Source organism: Halyomorpha halys, unplaced genomic scaffold (assembly GCF_000696795.3).
Source record: "Halyomorpha halys isolate HHAL.00 unplaced genomic scaffold, Hhal_1.1 Scaffold542.1, whole genome shotgun sequence".
NCBI classification, from domain to species: domain Eukaryota; kingdom Metazoa; phylum Arthropoda; class Insecta; order Hemiptera; family Pentatomidae; genus Halyomorpha; species Halyomorpha halys.
In genome coordinates this window covers 39,601-58,548 of record NW_027105041.1, presented here as the reverse complement: position 1 = coordinate 58,548, position 18,948 = coordinate 39,601, and the positions used below count along the sequence as shown (strand labels likewise).

At 29.7% G+C, this 18,948-nt stretch overlaps 1 protein-coding gene and 2 long non-coding RNA genes across 3 annotated transcripts; 1 reads left to right on the top strand and 2 right to left on the bottom strand.

Annotated features, from left to right (window-relative positions):
- Nucleotides 1-28: 28 nt before the first annotated feature.
- Nucleotides 29-18,691, bottom strand: LOC106684088 (tyrosine aminotransferase). Its single transcript, XM_014425952.3, has 11 exons — nt 18,529-18,691; nt 9,994-10,098; nt 9,637-9,704; nt 6,324-6,482; nt 5,564-5,755; nt 5,406-5,488; nt 3,852-3,921; nt 3,647-3,775; nt 3,479-3,562; nt 1,115-1,213; nt 29-183 (listed from the first exon to the last, which is right to left on the bottom strand). Exons 1-11 carry the CDS (start codon nt 18,659-18,661, stop codon nt 73-75), a joined length of 1,233 nt encoding a protein of 410 aa, XP_014281438.1. The 5' UTR covers nt 18,662-18,691; the 3' UTR covers nt 29-72.
- LOC136795943 (uncharacterized) lies at nt 6,888-9,629 on the bottom strand. Its single transcript, XR_010843647.1, has 2 exons — nt 7,329-9,629; nt 6,888-7,225 (listed from the first exon to the last, which is right to left on the bottom strand). It is a non-coding gene; the product is annotated as an uncharacterized lncRNA (long non-coding RNA).
- On the top strand, nt 11,353-15,482 carry LOC136795942 (uncharacterized). The gene is made up of 3 exons (XR_010843645.1): nt 11,353-11,443; nt 14,398-14,561; nt 15,036-15,482. It is a non-coding gene; the product is annotated as an uncharacterized lncRNA (long non-coding RNA).
- Nucleotides 18,692-18,948: the final 257 nt, after the last annotated feature.

Genomic DNA, 18,948 nt, shown 5'->3' with positions numbered 1-18,948 from the left:
ATTTTGATAAAAATTCAATTTTTGAGCATTTAGTGTTACTAAAACCATTTTAAATTTATTGTACACTGAAAACTATGGCACACAGTGTTCTTTACAAAAAGCTGCTATTCTTGTACATGCTTCTTGTAACATTTCACCTGGAGGACTCAAAGTCAGTCTGACATATCCTGGTGCATTGAAACACTGGAACAATGTGAAGAAACATTACATTAAAGTGTATTTATTGTGATCATTGAAGGGGTTAGTGGATGAAGGGGTTATGTTAGAAATAGTAAATTTTAAGAAAACAAAGTTAATTTTTTTTTTTTGCAGGTACTTGTTATGTTTTAAAGTTTACAAAGCCCCTTATACATATAGGTATCTCAGTGGATTTTGAGGTTAGAGTACCTCACATTAGCTAGTTACACACCTACCCCCTTCATCCACACTAAAGATTCAAAAATGTTACATAGCCCCTTTATCCACTTACCCCTTCAACTATTAAATAAAATACTTCACAACATATTTGTGAGTACCTTTTGTGTATATTATTACACCATATCATGTTTAAAGTTAGCAAAGTTCAGGAATAATAATAATAATTATTATTTTTTTAAGGCTTTGTCAATTTATTTTTTACTAAGTCTGACAAGTTGGTTGAATGTGGTGACTTTCCACAATTATATAGTTTATTTTCTTTTGATTTATTTTGTTTCAGTATATATAAATTCCAGTACGCAAGAACTTAAACAAGCAATAACTGATAGTAATTTATGTCTTGTTTCAGTTTTGGATGTATCAACATGAAAATAAGGACCAAAAATGATTTAAAAGTAAGATTTTTTCTAACATTTAAAGATTTATGAAATCATAACATTTATCTGAAATTAGTCATTACAACTTTAAGTGTACTTATTTTGGGAAGCATTTAATTGAAAAATATTTGTCTAACTTTTTTTTCTAGAACAAATTTGTAAAATGAGCAATTGATATTGTCTGTGTGTTATGAATCTAGGTTGTGTTAATGATCATTTATCTAGGCTGTAGGAAATAAAACAAAAGTGGCAATGGAAAGTAATTTGATTAAACAGTCATGCTTCTTTAACAAATTATTAGTTATTTAATCTATACTTACTTCACCAGGTAGACAAAAACATGATTCCTCTGAAACTAATTTAGTAACAAAGTCCAATCCATTTCCAAAGGAAGGAAACTTATCGAGATCTATTCGCACCTGTAATGAAAACATAAACTATGTCAAAATAAAAGAACAGAATTCCTAATTATACGCACACCATAGTCTATCACTTTGCACTAAATATTTCATATTGAACGGATATTTTTGCTTTTACTTTAGTTTATAGACTCTGAGATAACTGTTAACATAAATATTATATGTACTTCATTAATATAAATTAAAGAATATAAATGAAGGATAATTGATTGTGATGGTAAATCAAATGATAATTTGTCTGGATTGAAATATAGTAAAGAAGAATAAATTAAGTTATTTTTTTTGCAATTATAGAAATAATTATTTATTATGAAGATTAACAATATTAGGTTTTGTTGTACTTCACCAATCATTTATGGAATGAGGAGCTCCAGATCAAAATACATTTCATCCAACTTCTAACAAAATACCCTTTGAACAAAACTTGTAAATTATTTTTGTCAAGAAGTCAAAGTATGAAATCTTTTGGATCATATTGCTTCTGGCCACAAATTGATAGAGCTTGGAAGTTTGTTGTTACCTCCAAAATGAACTTAAAGTTTTGCTATGGATAAAAAGTTTTTGCCTGACAAAAGTAGAAAAGGAAAAAAAAATAATGATTTTCAGCTTCTCAAATGAAATATTATGATTTTTTTAATTAATCAAAATATACTCATTAGCTTCAATAAAATTCTTTCAAGAGATGTTTTGTAATTATCTTTTCATAAAAGCCCAGAGTCTAATGTGCAGTTAAAGTTTAACACTCATTTTTTTAATACAATAGTCTAAGACCTTGAAAGAGGTGATCTGACATTTATTGTTGTAAGGGATAATGTATATAGTATTGTGACTATGGAAAATTTTGAATTCAAGATTTCAACAGAACTTCTCATTTTGAAGCCCTGGGAGTCTAAATAACCAAGTTTCTCAAAATGATTTGTGTGTCTGTGTGTGAACAGTCTAGCTCAAAAATGAAAAATTGTGAGAAACTGAAATTAAATATTTAAGGTGGGTATATGGTCTGGGATGTAACAGCAATATTTTCACTAAAATCGACCGACTGGATGTGCCAATTTAAAGATTCGATTTTTCACAATGTTTCAATTTTCTCCAAAACAACTCTAACAATTTTGATTAAATTTGGTGAATCAATTAAGTGCTCTTTAATACCAGATGGGTCTTAACCTCATTTAATTAGTCTAACAAGGCTTAAATGCCAAATTATCAAAAACTTTTCCTCTAAAGCAGCAGTTCTTAAAGTTTCCTTGCCAAGACTATAATGTTTCCTAGATTGCCAAATCATCCACAAAAAGAAGTACTTGGACCGCAGAATAACTATTCATTATGTTTAAAACTAGGTTATTTATCATTATGTTGAATAAATATGGAATTAAGACAGAGCCCTGTGGTAATCCTTGTTTGGTTTGTCAATAATTGGACATTGAACTACCATAGCGGACCTTAATTAATCTGTCCCAGGAAAGTCGAATCCATGAGAGGAGGTTGCCACTGATACCTATAAATTTCAACTGAGTAATAAGTTTTTTTCTTCATATCCAATCAAATTTCATGATTCAAGTTCATGATTTTTGCCTTCCCTGTTCTCCAGATTTTTTTTTGAAAAGCACAAAAATAGCATTAGCTTCAACATAACCCACTAATCTGCACAAAACTTGGGGAGGTTAGTAAGTGAAAGTTGTATGATGCGCACCAATTTTTTTTTTTTATGATTAAGTTCCCATTATAAATTTATATAGAAGGACAATTTTTTTAAAAGTCATTTTAGTCTCCAAATTAAAACAAAAAAAAAGGTTAAATTCCAGTTTGGATAGTCCATCAATAAGAAATCAGTCACTTTTCTCTTATAAACCCCTGATATTAAAAATTTCTTTTTATCTACTATAAACAGGGAAGAAAAACAAAGAAATTTTCTGTTAGTTTCTTCTAAAACAATCATGCCATATTCAATTCTTGCCTTTTTATACTTTATACTCTGCTAATTTCTTTATCATTTTATCTTTATAATTTCTTTATCACCTCTAGCACTGATATAACATTTCATGTAATACAATCGGATAGAACTGTTAGTCTCACTAGATCACTATTCCTTTGTTTAAATCTTTTTATTTATTACAGGAGCCAAGAAACCAGTTCAATATAAAACTAAATAATTTAAAGTAGTAACACGTTTTTCAAGGATTTTTGTTAGTACATTACTTAGGAATTTATTTAGTTCTGTGTGGAACTATGATCATATAAAAGGGTCCTTTTTTTTTTTAAGCTTACCATCATGTACATTGCACCGCGTGGCATAATTGGCTTCAGACCTTCTATTTGTGAAAGATTTTTATAAACTAATTGTGCATTCCTCTGAAACATGAAATAAAAAAATTATATATTTATATCTCATATAATAAATTCATTATAGAAAAATGCATTAATATTTTGTTTAACCTGAATCACTGCTATTGTGTCTTCATAAAATTTTTCTGGAGTCTTTGATAATATATGCGGTAATGCTCCTTGTATAAGTGTGCTACTTCCTATAGTCCTTTGAGTAAGCTTTTGAAGGCCTACTCTTATCTGAAAGAAATATTTTAGATAATTTTTTATCCCTTGATGATTAAAGTTTTTTGAAAAAATGAATCATTTAACTTACTTGCTTATCAAAAATGTCTTTTCTGTCATGGATTATGATCCAACCCATTCTCCATCCTGGTATCAAAAACCTGTAATTATTACAAAATACTTTTTTGTGATAATGCCATCTACCAATTAGAGGTTATATTATATTTTAATATAACCTCTAACTGGTTTTTAACCTGGGAGAGTTGTAGGCAGCCCTAAGTATTTTGCTCATATTGAGAAATATTTTCCTAGTATTTCATCTGTTTTGTTAACTTTCCTTAATCCTTTGGTGTTATTAATGCCAATTATTTATGTTAACCGCTCTTTTATCTTCCCACCTATACTCAATTCGTTTTGCTTTGGTCTCCCCGCAATGCTAAAACTGAGCATTTCATCACCAGTACACTCCTAACATGACATCTCTTTTTTCTCATTTGAGCATTTTGCTCACCTGGACACCTCCTGCATTTCTTTTTTTAAATCATGAGCCAAAGCAAGACGATCCTAACTCTTTTACAAAATCTGAACTCTTCAGCCCCTGGTGGAAAGTTACAATGTACAATTTCAAATTACGTTGAAAGTAATCGTATAGATTTTTATCATCATCGCATCCAATTATATAAAAACATTATACAAATTGTCAACCATAAGATAAATTCTAACAGGATACCTCTTAGAAGACAAAACAGTAGGGCACTCCTGCTGGATTAATAAATAACACTTAAATAAACTATGTAACAATTTATAAGCATTTTAGGGGAATTGTACACAAACTTCATTTTATGGATTAGAAAATAGTTTAGCTTCATTGTTATTTTTTTTTAATTTAATTATATTATAGTCATTAATCATTGATTAGCCACTTAATCATTGTTCAAAAACAAAAGCTAGAATTCACGAATCTATTATCCTTCCTATATTCTTTAGGGATGCAAAACTTACATTAAGGGAAGAACAATACCATCAGGATTTTAAAAATAAAGTATTGCATAGGATATTTAGACCTCAGAAGAAAGTTTATTGAACTAATACCTAAAAAAATAATAAATGTTGAGCTGAATGATAAACATCTGAGGGACATACTGAAGCATCAGTAAAAGGATTTCATTAAAACATATCTTGTAGATTTAGGTTTGGATAGTATTCGGTGGGCAGAAATGTTAAGACAGTGATTGGTGGAATTGGCATTGAGCTTTTGGGTATGTTTAGCATTTATCATTATTTTTTGGGGGGAATAAAGTTAAAATTATAAATCAGGTAGTAATTTATAAAATTCATAACTCAAGAGTGGACTTTTGATATAACACTGATAAAACATTGTTAATTATTAACAAAAGCCATTTGAAGATTTAAATGATCAACATTTTGTAATTTTAAAAATTGTAATGTAATTTTAATAAATAAAAAGTCTATTTATCCATTATGTGCAGCAAAATAAAGTTAAAGTTAAACAGTTCAAAACTAAAAAAATGGAGGTAGAAATGTCAATATTCCATCTTATCCAAAAAGGAACATCCAATTCTGTTTTACATATTATATTATATTCCACATTTAAAATAAAATATATTATTTTAGTAGTTTTTACCTTTTTGTGAGACCACTACATGAGAGAATTGGTACATCATCTGAAAGAGATGATATGGGTATAAATTTTTCTCCTTCAAAAACCTGGAATGTGAGTTTTTATTAGTTGTTTGTTGGAGTGAATTTAACTTTTTTGTTGTACAATTTGGATTAACTTACAAGGTGTTCATATATTTCATCTGCAATTATTGGTACTTGATGCTTTTTTGCTATTTCAAGAATGTTGAGAAGGTGTTCTCTACTATAAACTGATCCACAGGGGTTAGACGGATTGTTAATAATAATTGCTGCAGTTGACTCATCAATGTTTCTTTCAAGATCTTCTAGATCAATTTCCCAGTCCAGCTTTTCCTTAAAAGTAATAAAATCTTTATAATTGTTGGCATATTTAAACTTTTTTACAATATTATTAATTAGATACAATGTCATACCAAAGAATGTGTCTTAAAACAGTTTTGAATATAAATTACATTTGAAAAAGTTTTAAATTAGGTGAGATAATGTGGGAATAAAATTTTTTAGAAAAGTTTATTGTAGCTAATTTGTGAAGATGAATGTAGGTATCCATCCATATCAGAATATAGGTATCCATCCAGATACACGATTGATTGATTTCATGTAAATCAAAAATATTTAAGGAAAAACCATAAAAAAAACATTAAATAAGCATTTTATATTAGCAAATAAAATGTCAATGATGATGTAATAATTGTTTAAGTAGATTTGCTGTGAATGTGAAAACCTAGAATTATACAATCCAGAAATATGAAATATACCCTTGGTCAAAAATGGGTTAAAGATATTTGACGCAAAGATCTGAAATAAGTGAACAATACTCTTTGAATTTTGAGAGAACATAATGTTACTGAGTATACACATAAAAATAGATAAAAGAAAATAATATCAAATAACAGCATACCTGTAATTTATAATATCTTGCCTCAACGCCAAGTCCTTCAATGAGGGTCTTATATAATGGGAAACCTGGACAGGGGATGAGGATGTTTTGTCCTGGGTCTGCAATTACTGCAACACAGATGTCGAGAGCTGAAGAACAACCAGAACAAAGAATTACATCCTGCAATGGAGCAAAATGAAATTTTAATTAGTTAAGATTGATAAATAATATTAAATCTCAAAGCTTAACGTTATTAAGTATTTTACATGTTAATGGATAAATGCTTCCACTTTAAAAATAATATCGATGGTCAATCTCCCAGACGTTGTGAGTGTAAATTTTATAGTTTCGTGAAAATACAAAAATTTGACCACATTCTGCAATTCTTTATTTATAAATTCTCTTTGGTTTTTGATATATGTTGTATAGACCTAGATTAGACATTTAGTGCTGTAATCACAAAATTAATATTTACAAAATATATTAAGCTGATCATAGATAAGTATTTTTAAATATATTTATAAAAATTAGTCAAACGTTGCCTGTATGTTATGTTCAATAGCAATCTATTTTTCAGAAATGATGTGGCTAGGGCAACTCAAGATTCATACAAAAAAATCTGGATAAGAGCTACTATGAACAGCAAATACTAAATGTTTGATGTTAATAACATTTATTACAATAATTTGCAACTTGCATGAAATAAATATTTAATTAGATAGATATTCAATATATTTTTGTTACTGTAAACATATGTTCTGGTACTAGTACAGGTAACTGGTAGGGGAAAGTGGGCCTAGTGATTCTTTTTGCCAACCCCTGGCATCTACTTTGAAGCTGTAAGGCCTCAGATGGGAATCAAAACCATGTTTTGAACTGGGAGCTCTAGGATCCATTTCCACCATGCATGGGTGTCATATCCCCTCAAAACATACATATATAATTTGAAAAGTTTAAAGCGTTTAATTTATTATAAATATGTTATCAGAAATATTTGTTTAGCTTATGTTATTCACTCTTTCTTACATGTCAATGCGTGGCAACCATTTCATCTGTAATTTATTGGCAGGGATAGCCTCTTCATTCCCTTCAGGGATAGACTCTCATTCATAGCCTCTCAAATTTAAAAGCAAAATTACATAATTTATAACTAATACATAAATATGAAATGTTAAGAACAAATTATGAATTACCCAGAGAAAGGAATAAAATTTGTGTAAGGTAAATGCAAAATATATAAAAAAATAAAAACCACAACAAAAACAAAAGTTCTAAATAATTCATATTTTGGATTTGGCATATCTAGATAATCGGGATTCTACAGTAGATGCTTCCATACCAACCTGATAACTATTTAGATAATTTCCTTAGATTTTCTTTAAACTTATTATAATCTTACTCTGGTAAATAATTTACTTAGTTTTTTTAAGTAACACTAATAAATTCTACTTAAACAGTTTAAAAGGTAAGTTTAATTTCTGAAGTTTTTCTAAAGCATTTAAAATTTTTAATGCTAATATACTTTTTTCTTAAACAATTTGTGCCTCATATATTCTTTATGGCTTTGATAGTTTAAAAAAAAGTTTTTCATTGTTGCATTTGATTCTGAAAAATGATTTACTAGAGTGAAAGAAGTTAAGACAATTTATGCTAAAAAAGGTTTTTAAAATTGCTGTTTTTTTCTTTATTAATATTTTGGTATGTAATCAACTACCTCCAAAAATGATGCATTTCGTTCTTTATATTAAAATAAATAAATAAAACTATCACTTAAAGTCGGTTTCAATTCATAATAATGAATCATTTTCACAATTTTATTGTATAAGTCTTTGATTATATTCGCCCTAGATGAATTTTTCTTTGAACTTTTTCATCTTTATAAGTCTGAATAATCTGTTAAAATCATAACTATCAAAATCAGTTGGATAGGTCTCATGAAAAATCGGTCCTTAGAAGTAAGGGCTGATGAAAATGACTGAATGATCTTTTTAAAAATAACTTTTGGCTTTAGGGAATTCTGAAACATAAATTCTGTGAGAATTTGAAAAAAAAAGTTGACTGATTACTATATGTACATCTACCGAAGGTATTAATAAATGAAACATTAAACATTATTAGCATAATATGAGGAGAAGATAGTCTAGGTTGCAGTCAGTGGAGTACACTTGTAAGTAAAAATCATTTGTGTTTTCCACTAACAGTACTCCTGAACCATTTTGTTCTCATATAAAATTCATGGTCAACAACAAATACATCTTATAATTAGAATACATAGCTATACCCTACATTTGCCATATCAAGTATAAAAACCTCACAACTCTATTTTAGTAAATTTTACTGGAAAAACTATTAAGTGTTTTTACAAAATGCATACACGTGATACCAGATTTAATTATTTCAATTTTACTAAACAGTAGTAGCCTAGTTATTGATGTATTGTTGAAGTCTTTGTACTTTCATGCCTCTCATTATAAATGGAATTTTGTGGTTTTCAATTCATAAGCTGTTAGCAATGGGGTTTTCATTGTCAACTTATTGGTTCTGAAATCCATATCTTTCGAAAGTTAGCCGTGAAATACATTTTAATCCTTCCAGATAGTAAACAAACACTTCATTAAGTGCTACACCAATACTGGTCATCAAAAATTTTCACTTATGAAAAAAAAAAAAGAATTAATATCTCATTAATTGGAGATAAGAGTAAAACGTTTTGTTGACTGAAATTATTTAAGTTATTAATACTGATAAGTTAATAACGAATAATGAATTCATTAAATAATATAATAAATTGTTCACAATAAAATTAGATGTTTTTATGTTTAAAAAAATTAATGATTTTCTGACAGTAGCTGCATTATCTTAAAATATTAAGACATATAAAAAATAAGTTAGTTTATAAGTCTGACCCTGGAGGGCCACTGGCACAGAAGAAGAAAACCAAACCAAAAGTGAATGAGCAGAACTAATTGTAAATTGTTTTATTAATAGCAGCTCTATATATAACAGTTTATTAGTTGTGAATACTTGTATAATATCGGACTGTGGTAAGCACTTGTCATGTTTAAAAAGTGGGAGAAGGTGGAAATATATTAATTTGTTCTCTTATTAATGTCTAGTTTTGAGTTAAGTGGACTGAGGAAATATCTATCAAACCATGGTTCCCACCCAAAAAAAATCCTTGAAATCTCTACCTAGGAACATTATCAATAAAAAGAAATTAGTCCGGAATATGAACTTGACTTATTCAGCATGAGATGCCAGTGTTCTATATACAAATCCATCTTGCTTTTTTTTTTTCTTTTTTTTTTGTTGTAATAATAAATTAAATAATTACCTTTGGTTTAATCTGTTGATTGCTATGTGAAGAATAATTTGCAACTGCAGCTCTTGCTTCTTCATGACCTAAAAAAAATAACAATAATAATAATTTGAAATATAATTTTACATTTATTTTTCGTATATTTTTGAAGTGAATAATATTGCATCATTAATTTATATTGTTGGTATATATTAGAATATTATAGGTATGAACGTACAAATATTTTTTCCTGGTTTCTGGTTTATGATTAATATTCGTTAAAGTTGTTACTTATGTTTAAATTTATAAATTAGTTTTATGACTAGTTTTTATATTCGGTGAATAAATATTTGAAAAGTAATTTTCTAACTTGATATTATTCAATTTTCTTACCAGCAGAAGGAGCATAGCCGTTGTACCTTTGTGATGAAACACTTTCAACCAGTGCATCTAAAACTTCTGTAGGAGGCTTTAAATTTCCGAAGATTGTTGGATCTCCTAAGAATAAAAAACAGGTAATTAACAAAAATTGTATTAACAATTTTTTGTAGGAAGCTATTGAACTATTAATAGAAGTTTCATTATACAATAAGAGCCTTATTCTAGGAACGATGGGTATAGAAGACTAATATTAAACAATAATATTTATAGTAGTCGATGTTCCATCATGTTCTGTAAAGGACCTTTGGTATGATGATGATCATGGATCTTATAAGGAGTTAAAATACGAACATGTTTTTGTTTTAATATGCTCTATTGATTTTAAAAGTAGGTTTTGTTTTGTAGTTTATATTGGACAGATTTGTATAATTCAATATAATTTTTAATTTGACATTAATATATTTTCTATTATTAAATGAATACATCAAATTACCTATTAATTTTTTTTCCAATTTTATTTTAAATTTGCTAGTTATAGATATGAAGTATTATACTTTAACACTCTATCCTATTACTGAGTCTAAAAGATCAGCTCAGTTGTTTTTTATAAATATCTAGATGGAGTGAATGTTGGGGGTCCCACCCTCCAGCTATTCAATGGAATAGTTAAGACACATAATTTAGTTTGATCCTGACCTTATAAACAATATTTTAAAAATCTGATACAAGGTCAGGATAAAAAAACTAATTAATTATTAAACGTTAGTAATAATCAGATTAATTCTAAGAATAAAAACATGTTATAAACAATATTTTAAAAATCTGATACAAATTTTTTTATTCTTAGAATTAATCTGATTATTACTAACGTTTAATAAGTAATTAGTTTTTTTTTTTTTTTTGTAATTTATTTTTTACTTACAATTTAATTTTCAAGTTCACTTACTATATTAAGCAAAGGGTGTCATATATTCCCAAATTAGATTTAAATAGTATTTTTATTGAAAAAATTATATTTCGTTCTGCTTTAAAATTTTTAACAAAATTTGAAAAATGGTTGTATGTATTTTATTTTACCCCAAAATTAAAAAATAAATTATTAGTCTTTTAATATAAAAATTGGGTTAACAAATCTGACAGTTCCAGTGCGACCGTCCTTATGGATCTATGTTTTATATATATATTTCTTGATACATATATATAAAACATCAATTCATTAGAATTGGCAGTTTTCATGTGAATTGGGTTTGACTTATGCCGGACCCACAAGTTTGCCACTTACCATAAATCCAGAATATTTACAAATATTTAGTAAACAAAGAAAGCAACTTCGGTTCCATATGCTTTTGTGTTCCAGAGGGGCAAACATGGTGGACATCGGTCTTATGTTGGCTATTACCTCCGATTTTCATTATAAAAAGGAATTAAATAAATAGGCTTCATGAAAGGAAATTTAAATATCGTAAATAGCAAAGTAGTATATGATAAAAAAAAAATCATAGAGATAGTCGTAGATAACCTATTAAACTTTCGTTCTAAAATTTTTATCATATACTTGTTAATTTAATTACTCTAACATATAATGTCTTTATGAATGTATATTTGTGCTATCATAAATAAAAATAAACCGCTAATGCTGGATCTACACGTTTGCCATTTCCCGTAAATCCAGAATGACTTGTATCAATGCTTGGTAAACAAAGTATACAACTAACGTCGGTATCCTCTCGCTTGTTCTGTTCTTTTGGATTTTTTCGACAAAATAAAGATGAGCGAAATAAAATGAAACGTAAATATCAGCAGTGTTGGTTGGGGATGAAAAATGTTGATATAAAATGGTACTACATAACCTATCAATTCAACCTTCGTTGTAGAATTTTTATCAGAAACTTTTTAATTTAATTACCTGGACATATAATATCTTCATAAAAATGTATTTGTGCTATGTTAGATAAAAAATAAACTGCTAAAGTTAATTAACAAGATTTGAAACAATGTATTTATACCAAATCGATAGAATTTTAAAATATACAACCTTAAACAAGAGTTAATTCTTCAATACAAAGGTTGGGGAAATTCATTAATTAAAACAAGAAGAGCACAAATATTCATCTATTGGCAGTTCTAAAACAATACAAACTGAAAACGAACGGTCTCCCGCTAATTCAAGCCAGCTTGAACAAGCCGATCCAAATAACCCATCCACAAGCTTGGTAATGCGCGAATTTGCTATTTTGGTGAAGGTGTAGAGGCACTTTATGAATACTAATTGAACAACGACATATCGATGTAGCATAAGCGCTTGCCCAAACGCCCTTAGATTTATGCCCAAAAACCGACACTCGACGGGTCTACAACAAATTCAAACCAACTTGTACCAGCCAATCCAAATAACCTATCTACACGCTTGCACTTACTGGAATTTGCCATGATATGGCAAATGTATAGCAGAACCTTTGGAGAACTGCCTTTTGTAAGTAACTTTTGTTTAAAATTAAATTAAAATCTGTACCACTACATCCCATGTAGGGTCAGGGGTTCAGTACTTTGTTAGGAAGTACTGCTGCTAGACCTACGGTTGTGCAAGAAGATTATTTGGTCAGAATCACGCTCGACCGCCAGATTTTTAACCACTTAATGGTACCCAATTTATGATGCTATGTGGACCCCAGGAGGGCCCCACGGGTTTGACTCACGGTTACAGTGTTAAAGAAAACAATTTTCTGCCCAGCCGGATCCGAACCCAGTTCCTTGAAGTTGGTGCCGCACCACGCTACCTTTTGTTTTTTAGTATTAATAAAACAAAATAATTTTTCATCTACGCTCTTATAGTTTAGATTACATACTTATCAATTATATTCTTCATCCCTTTCTACCTCAAACCTCTACTCTTGTGTTTCGTATTATCCCATTAACCAACCATATTTATTCCAACTCTTAAAAATTGTATTAACTTTACGATATAGTCTTGATAAGGATACCTTAAAATTCTTTATGTTCTAGTAATAATATAAATTTTCAAGAAGAATGATATCGAAACCCGATAATTCTATACTTCTTCTGACTTCAGTATTATATTGAATTTATTTGCTATTTGCTGTTACGAACAAGATAGTCTTTTTTTTACTTTGAAAGTAATAAATGAATAATAATAATGTATATTTCCATAAAGTGTAATATCGAAATTCGAAGTTAATTATAGCTGTGATGCGTACTAGTCTGCACTAATGATTAGTTCTGAAATTTTTTTAGTTTTATTATACTGATTAATTATTTACATAAAACTTTTTTTTTATTGTGAGTAGCAACTGCTAACTGTTTTTAAAACTATTTTTTATTCACTTAAGGGATGTCACAGCCATCTCGGCACATGCTACTTCTCTCTCGCTCATCAAGATATATGTCAGGGCTGACTTCATTTTTACTTTTCGCAAAACTTTTATTCTTATATCTCAGAATAGATCCTGGTTTCTCCTGCAAAACCGGTTCGAACTCATGGAAAATTCCTCCACCTTCTTTTACAGATTTGTCTTCCATTTTCACTTTGCTCTCATTTTATAAGTCAAGAACCTAGAATTTATAACTCCACTAATAAGTTTTTGGATGGATATTAAACTTTTGTAACATTAAGAAATTGGTGCAATAAAACTATGAATTTTATTCGTGATAGTCATGCGCTGATATGGTGGGTTTGTCGGCCAGACTGGTTATTTATAGAATAATGTCTCCTGGTCTGGAAGATCTTGTGCTTCTGGGAAGGTCGGCCGGTCGAACACGTGTCTCCCTCCTGATCATGTATGTTACAGCTGATATAAGAATAAAGTTGATCTCATTAGTAAATATTCTTTCATTTAATGTACATTCCTTGTTCCCATCTTTCTCGATTTGAATTGTAGTGATACAATGTGCAATGGCTAACGAACTTGGTCATCTGATTCTAAATTACTGTATTCACTTGGAAGTGAAAGTTTTCCGGATTATTATATTTTATAATAATCATAGATTGTAGTTTAAAAAAAAATTTTCAATTAAGACTTTTTGAGTTGTTAATTGTTTTTTTAAAGATTATTTTAGTGAAACACTATAGTTACGTTAGTAAAATAATATACTACCCACAACCCCTACTGACTGAATTATGCGTCTTTCAGATATCTAACATGCCCCTTACCCCTTAAGGAATGGGAAAAGTGCTTCGGTACTAAATTGAATTATGAGAATTAAAAAAATGGACGTGACTAAAATAAGTATTTCATTTACATAAGAATAAATATAGTTTCAAAACTAAACATATTGCAGTATCTTAAAGTCAAACTTTGTGAAATTTTATGAGCAATTCAAGAAGTTTCTCTTTAAATCTTAGAAATCCTAATATTATTGCTAATTGATTTTCACAATTTTTTTTTTACTTTCACTTAGCTATTTATGAAGTATATAAAATTCTAAGGGGAAGTTTAATGATCTGATTTTTCAATGGAAATAAAAGTCCTGAGGTTCCCTAAGTTCAAATTACCAAATCTTGCAAAATGGTTCAAGAGTCTGAACAACCTAGCTCAGAGACGAAAATTTTTACGAAACTGAAAGTATGTATTGAGTTTAGTATATGCCTATATGTTACAACAACCTTTTCTCTAAAATCGACCTACCGAAAGGGTCATTTATATTATCTATTTTATATGATTATTATTACATTATTTTGACTTGGATTTAAGATCTTTTCCAAGCAGCCTTGATGAAGGCTTGTAATTCCGGCCGAAACGCTGGCACTAATGAATAAGGTTTTACTGACCGCACTCCCAACCATCTTCTCATACAAATCTGTTTTACAACTTTCTCAAAAACGGGAAAAATTGAATGGTTTTTAATATCAGAAATGTCTTATTCTGATTGAAATAGCCAGACAGGGTATAAATGCCGAATTTTCAAAACGATTTCCACTTTAGTACCTTTTATTATTTAAATAATTACGCATCTCTCAATGTTTAAAGTAATTGAAATTGGATAAATGTAAATATGAGAGAATTAGATAATTAACTGAAATAAAAATATTTTTTCAGGCTAAAAACCATTTGCAGAATAAAGGGGAGCCAAAGCTGGAAAGCCAAAGATTTTAGAAAAATTAATATTTACGTATTAAGTGGTAGAAGATAATGAAGGGTGACGTAAAACACACAATTAAACTGAATTTACTGGATGCATCAAGCACAATAAACAAATTTGTATTTTAAAATGTGAAAGGATGGATTTCAAATCAAAGTAATGAGTGAAAGTTGCGTGAAGAGCGCTAAATTTTTAAATATTATTGTTATTCTCATTTGGGTTTTCACTGGTGATTTACAAGGAAGGAATAACAGACAAAATAGCTTGATTTGTGCGGTTAAAACGTATTAAGAAAATTTGCAATATGATGATATGATTAGGAATGTTTACAATTTTATTCTTAAAGCTCGAAAAAAAAATGAACGGACAAATAGATCTATGAAAAACAATGAATATTCTCCAATATGGACTTAATTATTTAAATATAAGAAAATAAAGAATAATGACATGTTTTTTAGATAATATATTGATTGATATTAGTGATGATTTCCTTTATAATATTTTGGATGTATTCCTTACTGTGGGAAAAATATTATTACTTAAGTATCGAGTCTTTGTAAAGAAAACAAAACAACAAGATCCTTAATTGGCAACCAGTTTCAAAAAACCGCATTCTTTGCCTGCTTGAAACGCAGTTTTCCTCACTTGTAACTCAACACAATGTTTTGAAAAAGGGTTTGGTCTTATAACAGCAGAGTGATTCAGTGTATAGAACTATTCTGTTGTTTATATTCCTATAAACTAATATAATACATTATTCAATGACATTAATGAACTACATTATTATATACTTATTTTAATAAAAGTTTTGGTTATCATCATCTGGCCCAATCTGAACAACCCCATTAGCGCAAATGAGAAAGCGCCATCTTCCACGACATTTTTCAGCTACTATTTGAGAGAGTTTTAGGTTTGGATAGTGCTCCCAATTATATGATGCTTTACAAATCATTTGAATCATTTAATCTAATTGTATTAATTTTTAACGATACCCTATTGTTTATTAATTTTTTTTTTATGGAAGCCAAGGCTTACGTTTTGTTGTAATGAATCTATTTGAAATATCTTTTTACAATACATAGTGGAAGTAATATAACATACGATCAAATAATATTCTTCGTATAAAGTCATTATGAGACTTCATTAGAACTGCTGTTCATTTTTATAACTATAATAACCCATCTCTGCTCAAAGTTACAAACAATTCGAACATGCAACAAACAAATTCCTTTCTACTAAAACGCCAGATTTTTCTGCAAATCATCAAAAGCTCCAGCAACTGTGTTATTTGGTATACCCAAAGATAACTATAAATCGAGAAATAAATGATTTTTTAAAAGAAAGTTAAATCAATTCACAAACCTTCAACGATTGTAGAGTCTATAAATAAACTTTCAATAGTTTTGGAGTGCATCAAGCCAAAAACTAGCGCTCAACTATTTGGAAGTCAGGAATGATTTGTCCGAAGAATCCTCTCTTGACGACAGTAGCATCGATTTAACATTTTTTATATTTCGAAAGTATGCCTCATAAGTTTCATTTTTTAATAATACAATTTTGTATTTCTATCACAAAAGAAATGGTTTTGGATTGCATAGAGTGCGTCATATTTACTTAAGGTCGGTTTTAACAACTTAAGAGTTAAGAAGGCTTCAGAGGGTTTGTCAGAGTTTTTTTATCTCTGAAAAATTATGTCAGGACTCAATCAAACGTTACCAGCAGAATTAAAAAATAAAAGAAGACATTGAAAATTATTTTTAAAGACAAAATAAACTTTTAAAAAGTTAGAAAATTAAATTTAAGGTTTCATCAGTATTGAGTGTTGTCTACCTTGGCCTTGAACCTGAACTTGTCTTGAAACTGGTTTTAGGAGGGGATAAACCAGAGAAGAATTATCGAGTATCGAACAAATTCCACTTTTCAAATAGAATCTAAGCAAATATTCTCGGTCAACAATCCTTAACTGTATCTCCTTTCTTAGGATATGTAGTAGATAGAGTGGCCATGCAATGAATGGTCATGTGGGCTAGGAAGAAAGGCATTTTTCAGCCTCAGGTAGCCCTCGTGATCCTTATAAATAAAGATGTTATCCTAAACTATGCTTCCCTCTTATTGGATCGGTACCTCACAGAGGCAGAGAAATGATTCAGAGGACTGTCTGCTTCACGTAAACTTTACATGACTTAACATACACTCAGGTAAACTTTACATAACGCTGTTAAAGTCTCTGAGAAGAAGGGGCAAAGCCTGTTTACATTTGTAAAACAAACTTAACATACACTCAGGTAAACTTTACATAACGCTGTTAAAGTCTCTGACAAGAAGGGGCAAAGCATGTTTACATGAGCCTAGGTTCATTTTTTGATAATCCAGGGGTGGGGATTGTTGAAAACCTCAACAAATGGAAGACTATATAGTTTGGGATGATACAATTGAGAAATTGACTAGACGTTATGTAACTACCCTAAAAGGGAATTTCCTAAGAAAATACTTCCTCCTAAAAGCTCGGCTAAACTTTGGCATGGGCACTTTCGGTTTCTCTAGTATCTCAGGGAACTTGGATGTTTTTGAGTTAAACTGCACACCCCGCACACAGCTTATGTTAAAATTGTATGCCATTTTACTCACTGTGTTGTTGCCACAGTCAAACGTAACATCCAATAACTACAAATTGTCTTCTTTTCCAATGTGCCGTAAAGAGTGGAAAATAAATAAATATTCCTGGAATGCTTCCAATCCAGATACAAAACAATGAAATCGAATAAAATTACTTACTCAGTTTTATAATATAACATCTACATTTCAACAAATCTTCTAATCTGACTCTAGTTCAGAGGAAAGTTGGAGATTAGTGTAAAATGTGTCTAATTCAAATTTCATCAGATTCCATCATCTACTTTCGCTTGCCATGGTCTAGCTTAAATTTTATCATATTCTATCCACTAGTGTAGACATGGTCTCGTATATATTTTATAAAATTTCATCAACTATTGTCTGTCGCTTACTATGCCAAAAACTAATTTCCTGGATACACTTATGTTTCAGAAACGACTTTTTCCGTAGAATTTACTCCCAAACTTATCTTGAAACATACGTAATTACTTACAGAATAGAAATATTCCGAATTAGGATAACTTTCAGAAAAAGAAACTTTCAACAAAGAAAATAAGTGAATGCTAAAGAAAGAAGATAGAAGTAGTGAGGGAGGAATACTGACCAATGGGCTTGGCTGATTTTTTTGTTTAATTAATATTTAATATTTTTTTCTGTCTGAATGGAATCAACTTGAACTGACTTTTTTTCGATTAAACCTTTCAGTATAAAGCCACATCATTAAACCAACTAACACCCAGAATTTGAGATTCAATACAGACGTTACAAAAGTATTACGTTAATAGCTATTAAAAAAAACAAATTATAAATTTCACTATTATTTGTACCTCGACGTACCTATAGATAACGCAATCATGGGTTTGTCTGGATGAGGTTCCAACTTGAGGCCTTCTACTAGTTGGCGGATGGGATTGTCGCTCTTCCGCGCCATCGCCGACGCGCGAATCATCCACTCGTTGTGCTTAGACATTTCTGAGGTGGAACAAGTCGGCACCCTGAGGATATAGTCCGGCTCTTACATAATATCGGACGAGCCCCCATTGAGTAGGGGGTGCTGCTTGTTTGCCATCGCACCACGAAACTCGTTTTACCGTATAACCTTGTCCTCGAACCACAAACAAGTCGCACATTTTTCTGGTCCAGTTTTGCATTCATTAGTACATGGTGTGAGGCAGAGCTTAGTGATACTAAATAGAACGCAATTTGATTACGTTGCCTGTTGTAATTATCCCCACAAAAACATCGATAAATACAAAC